Here is a 6,106-nt window from a genome sequence, read left to right as displayed (position 1 = left end):
ATTTGGAACTCGTCTTTTAAAAATCTTATTATTTAAAAGAGGATATTATAATACTGTAAATCTGGATGTAATTTTCTCGAAACAAGTTTTTGTAGTTTTTTTTCACTTATGTCGTAAAATCCATGCCTCTCTACACTATTAAAAATTTCGCCAGAAAACTTCAACTTCATAAATTGGAAGCTTATTTGCGAAACTTAAGATAACGCTACAATATGTAATGTTGTAATTTCCAAATGCTGGGATTGGTATAGTACCTCATATGTACTGGATTTTTACAATAAAAGTCCAGTATCCAGTAACACTTCTGTCTCATCTTGGCGGCTGTATATCTCGACACCTGTTGAAACGAAAGATTAAAAAAAAATGTAAATTTATTCTCAGGATACTTGTTCTTGGGGGGGGGGGGGGCATTTTCTAACGGAGCCAATATTTTTATGATATATAGTTATCAAACACGCGTATTCATAGAATTAAAAGGAATGAATGGAATTTAAGGAGTTCAAGGAATTCACGGAATAAATGGAATTAAAAGAATTCATGAAATTCATGGAATTCGCGGAATGCATGAAATTTTACGGAATTCGTGGAATTTACAGAATTCACGGAATTCTCGAAAAACGTGAAATTCACTAGATTCATGAAAATCAAAGATTGAAATTCCGTAGATACGGGTGATTACAGTCAATTTCACAAATTCCTTGAATACAGTAAATTGTGTAAATTCAGCATATTCCGTGAATTTCAGGAATTTAATAAATTCCGTAAATTCCATGAATCCCGAGAATGTCATGAATTCAGTGAATTCCTCCAATTCTATGAATTCCTTGAATTTCCTCAATTCCGCTAATCTCATCAATTGCATGAATGGCAAACAATTCGTGAATTCCTTCATTTAGATAAATTCCACGAATACCGGGAATATCATGCACACCTTGAATTCCTTGAATTCCTTGAATTCGATCAATTCTTCGATTTTGATTTATTCTTTGAATTTGATGAATTTTCGAATTCGGTAAATTCTTCGAATTCCTTAAATTCCGTGTTTAAATTCCGCTCTAATATATGTATTGGAATCCTGGATGGTGACTACGATTTATAATACTTACAATACATGTATCGCAATTTCGTCATTGCAATACTATTTTTGCAACTTTACCTTACGCTTGTATTTGATAAGTGTTGTAGAAGTGCTGTAGAATTTCAAACATGTTTAACAGTGTATTTTTTCTTACAGAACGTACTTCGAAAATCAGCCACATAAATCAGGATCGACGTGTAACTCCTTTACCAGTTCCTTTTTCTATGCAAAGGTTAGATACGGATGGAAAATACACATTTCCTGCTGATGCACGACTTTTATATCGTGAAGACATACCTGGACGTGAACCACATTTCTTTCCTATACCAACAAACCAGGAATTTAGAGTACTGGCTAATGAATTTTTTGAAGCCTTTGGATTTTGGCTAGTTAATCGATATCATCCACATGGTGTTTTTAAAAGAATTTACACGCAACCTAATGTACTGGGGTCAATTATGATGACACACTTCCATACCGTTAGACCTCTTCTGCCAAATGAAATCAACTACGTGAACCGCGGTAAATGAATTGGTTAACTACTCTTAGAAAACTGCGATACATAAAAATATGTATACAGTTTTCACAAGATATCGTAGACATTGTAGAATTAGTAGAACTAAAAAAGGTGTAACATGCAAAATTGCCGATATACCCAAAAAATATGATTTTCTGGCCCAACCCCAATCAGTGATAATGAATATTCCATTAGACCAATATTAATAATTTTAAGGGGAAAAAGACCAGAATACAGTGCTCAAAATGTCGATTTCATGAAGAATTGACATTTTTTAGCTGTTATAATCTTTTTAAAATGAATCAGTGATTTGAATTTGAACTTAAAAGACTTAAAAATAATGCATTGAAATTATGTATATGATTCTTCATGAAATTCGCCTTTAGTTTTTTAAAATTTAGTTAGTTTTTGTTAAGAATTCATCATGTTTTAGATATAATTCTATTCTCTGTCAAAAATTAAAACTTAATTTTTTAGTTAAAAATGTATATTTTTTGTGTAAAAAATACAAATGTGTTGTAAAAAATGTATATTTTTTGCTTTAAAATAAAAAATTTTCCTTATGAAAATATTACTTGGTTAAAAATGTAAATCTCTTTCTTGAAAATTTGACTTTTTGGTGAAGTGAAACTATTGTGGATTCAAAAGTATTTTTTTTTCGGTTGAATTATGAACAATTATCACATTTTGCGTTCATAAATATTATTTTCTTCGTTTAAGATCCAACTAATGTAGCGAAATTCAAATTACATTATTATCATGTTTTTTATTGCAATTCACCTCGTTCAACCCTTTTAGTTCAAAATTCAACAATTTTGATAACAATTCGCCTTTTTTTGGCTAAATTCAACTACTTTTGCTAAAAAAAATAAAGTCTATTTTGATGATACATTAACAATTGTATTGTATTTTCTTCAAAATAATTCCGAATGTTCTGGTGCATTCCCTCAAAATTCTGTGAGATTTATAGATATCCCTGTAATCGTTCAAAATATCGATATTATTTTAAACATATATTGTATTTCTGAACACATCGAATAAATATTCAATACATTATATTCAACAAAATAATTGAAGCTTTCACTTTACAAGCCTGATCATTTAATCCTTTCGAATCTATTGCAATCTTATAAACTTTCTGGTAACTATTGCAATTCTTTAAAATTACTTGTATCCATATAAAAACCCACGAAATGTACACTTTAGAAAAAAAAACTGTCACCACATATTGGTTTTAAGATTAATACAACTATATATGAATTATTTTTCACATTTTCTATAATGTTTATAATAATCATAAAACAAAATCTACAATTTTCTCCCTAAAATACCAAAGAGCAAAAACATTCAATTATTACAAAAATTTGCGCTAAGCTGATTTAACTAAGTATTCAAGGATATAGAATGAAAAATCCTGGGTCAGAAATCTCTTTTCATGTTAGGAACATAATTTTAAATTAAAGTACATTTAATCATGGAACGCAATCTCTGCCTTTCATTAATATCAAGAGTCCAATAACACGATTAAAACGTGATGGTGTTCAAAATATTAATTTTTGTGTTCTGTCGTAATGTGAATAAAAGTTATATAATTGTGTCGCTTTTGCACTTCCAAAACAACCGATACTAATTTTAAACAGATTGCGCAGTCGGCAAGAATTTTTCTACTCTGTTCAATGTTATGATAAGTCGATTTACACAAGTGTACATTTTAAACAATTTTTCAAGTAAATTTTGTTTTCAAGTTTCGGTCGACGTAATCTTGGAGTCGTTATCTGATAAGTTTCTCTATATTTCACTTTGTTTTTTTTCTGTTTATTTCGTATGAAGTTACTATTAATTGCAAAAATCCTGTATTAATATTAATTTTACACTTTAATTTAAAAATTACATACCACAAAAAATTCTCTAATACTAAGACCATAATTTTTTTTGAAGTAGTTTTGTTTAACTATCGTTATACCCATCTTGTTTTCTTCACCTGACAACTTACATAATAACTTTTTAAATTATTTTTCTTCTTTCGAATTCAAAACGAATGAGTGAGATCAAACAAAAAATCGTAACTGTAATATTCTTTTATTCATTACTGACTTTTGGAAGAAGTTGATTTACACAAGCAATGTACTATTCTTTTAAAGATTTATTTCACGAAAAAAATATTTGCCCGTGGAGAAAGATCGAGCACATTGCACTTGCAACCATTACATTATAGTGGTTTCGAATCTGCGAAACTGTTTCTGTTGCGCGCTTAATGCCTGAAATAGTTCTTCTTGAGTTCGAGAAACAAGACATGTTCAACATCAATTTTTGGGCACTAGAAAACAAAAAATTCACAGCTAAGGAGAATGAAAATGAAGAGAGGTACCTTATAAAGGAGATGCAGCCGTTTTATTTGGAATATTCTGTTAAGCTGGTCGTGCCTTTCGTCAGTGCTGATCCATTCTTGTCAACGAAATGCTAAGATACTTGCGGGAAAAATGCTAAAGGCGGTCCCCTTGGGTCGCCCCGTGTGTTCAGTGTGCACGAGAAATTTGTTGGATCATCGTATTGAGTCTACCGCGGATTGTAATAATCTATCTCGCGGTGATGAGATCCAGTTACAGCTGCAATTTTACCGCGATTTCGCCGAGACCGAGTGCAATTTTGTGGAATGAAACGGACTCGCGCTGAAATTCTGTGGTTGTCCTTATCAAAAACTTTTAACTATGTTCGGAATTGACTGAAATATTTTATTATGCATATATATTTTTTAATTTCACTTATTTAACATCGACTTTTCACTCAGCCTCAGACATTCGAACGTTAAATTGAGAACTTGTCTCGTCGTTTGGTTAGATAAGTTCAAACAATAATTGTATTTAAAATTTTAATGATTTAAATATAGACAAGCTTGCTTTTTAGAGTAATTTCTTAACCTTAATAAATTAGTTGTATTATTGATTGTGAGTGATAAGTCCTTCAATGTATTTGTCATTTAGAAAGTTTATAAGTATTTTCTGGATATTTTTCAAGTTCCATTAACTTATGTGTATCGTGATACAATGATGAGTTATTCGAAGATTATTCGGAGTGACAAAAGTGAATTGTTGCCAATTGCTTAGTGAAGTTTAAAGTACACAGGAATAATTAAGCGTCAGTTAAAGCATGCAACAAAGAAACCTAAAAGGAGTAACATATATTTCATTCTTATCCTTTTATTTTTGTTTCAGCAGTTTTTTCTTAACAATTGTGTAACGCTTTGATTCAGTGTATGAAATTTCTCGCCACGCGCATAACCTTAGCAGCCGATTACGTGGTGAGTTATAGCCCTTGAATTAATCTGTACAAGTTCCTTCCGATAGTGAATTAAGGTGCAGATTCATGTACAGGGACATGTTTAGGATCCTTTACTCTCTCTCCTTAGTGAGCTAGATGGTGATTGCGTGAGTCTTGTGCAAAGGATTTTATACGTGTTTATGTACAGGATATTTCCAAGGGTTTGTTTCATGGCTTTTGTAAGGGCCATTATGCACGTTTCTATACAGGAACCTGCTCTACAATTTTCTTCGCAAATAAAACCTGTACTTGATCCTTTCAAAGATGCCTTTGTTGGCGCAGATTCCTTTGCAGGTTAATGAACAGTTTCCATTGCTAAATTTCTGCACAGGGACCCTCAGGATGATTTGTACAGCTAAATGTGTAGGTTCGTGTATAGGAACCCTGCAGTATCCTCTCAGGTTCATGTATAGGAATTACCAGGTGGCTAAATCGGATTTCTATAAAAAATAAGCAAATTAAAATGGTTAGGAGTTTGGAATAGCATATTTTGTTGAATACTTAACAACCTAGTCAGGAACATAGAGCGCGATAAGAATGTCAAACATTTGAAAGATTTTACATCTACTTTGGCAAACATTTAGTTAAAATGTACACTGAATTTTGTTGCGTGCCCATCAACTCAGCATGGCTTTCTCTAAAGTTTGGTCAGAAATTTTTACAACGCAGACACGCTGCTCTTATACCTTCGCCCTAGTGCTGGGCCGTTGCCTGAAATTACGGTTAACGGTTAAATTTTCCGCTAAAGTAGCGGCTGTTCTCCGGTTACGAATGGTAAATACATTTTTTTTTAATTTTAAGACTAAACTTGAAGTGATTATTGTTTTTGCGTTTATTCAATATAATGTTCATATGTATTTGTCACATTAAGTAACTTGATAGAAAACTTTTACGTTCATAAAAAAAGTATTATTATCATTAAACTTATTATTAATAATACCGCCTCTTCAATATACAATTAATAAAATATGAAATACCGGTAAAACATAGTCTATATTTTACATACCTCAGCATCTTTATTCGCACCGTTTTATACAGTCTGTCAAGTTAAAGCGTGGGTAACTTTTTTGGTAAAATATTTTATTTAAACACATGTTTCTACATGGAATTACATTTGTCAAGGTGTCGAGCAAAATGCTTTTCTGTTAGTATTTTGTCCAATCACCGCCGGAGTCGATGATGGCCTGGCACCT

General features: G+C 31.7%; 1 protein-coding gene across 1 annotated transcript in view; it reads left to right on the top strand.

The window, feature by feature from the left end:
- Window positions 1-6,106, top strand: part of LOC117176181 — a 40,359-nt gene that overhangs the window by 29,678 nt on the left and 4,575 nt on the right. Inside the window, exon 3 of the mRNA XM_033366282.1 lies at window positions 1,235-1,600. Coding sequence (XP_033222173.1) covers window positions 1,235-1,600 — 366 coding nt within the window. The remainder of the gene's footprint in view (window positions 1-1,234; window positions 1,601-6,106) is intronic.

This window comes from Belonocnema kinseyi, chromosome 1 (assembly GCF_010883055.1).
Source record: "Belonocnema kinseyi isolate 2016_QV_RU_SX_M_011 chromosome 1, B_treatae_v1, whole genome shotgun sequence".
Classification (NCBI taxonomy): domain Eukaryota; kingdom Metazoa; phylum Arthropoda; class Insecta; order Hymenoptera; family Cynipidae; genus Belonocnema; species Belonocnema kinseyi.
The sequence above is the reverse complement of the archived record's forward strand: the minus strand, read 5'-3'. Positions and strand labels throughout refer to the sequence as shown.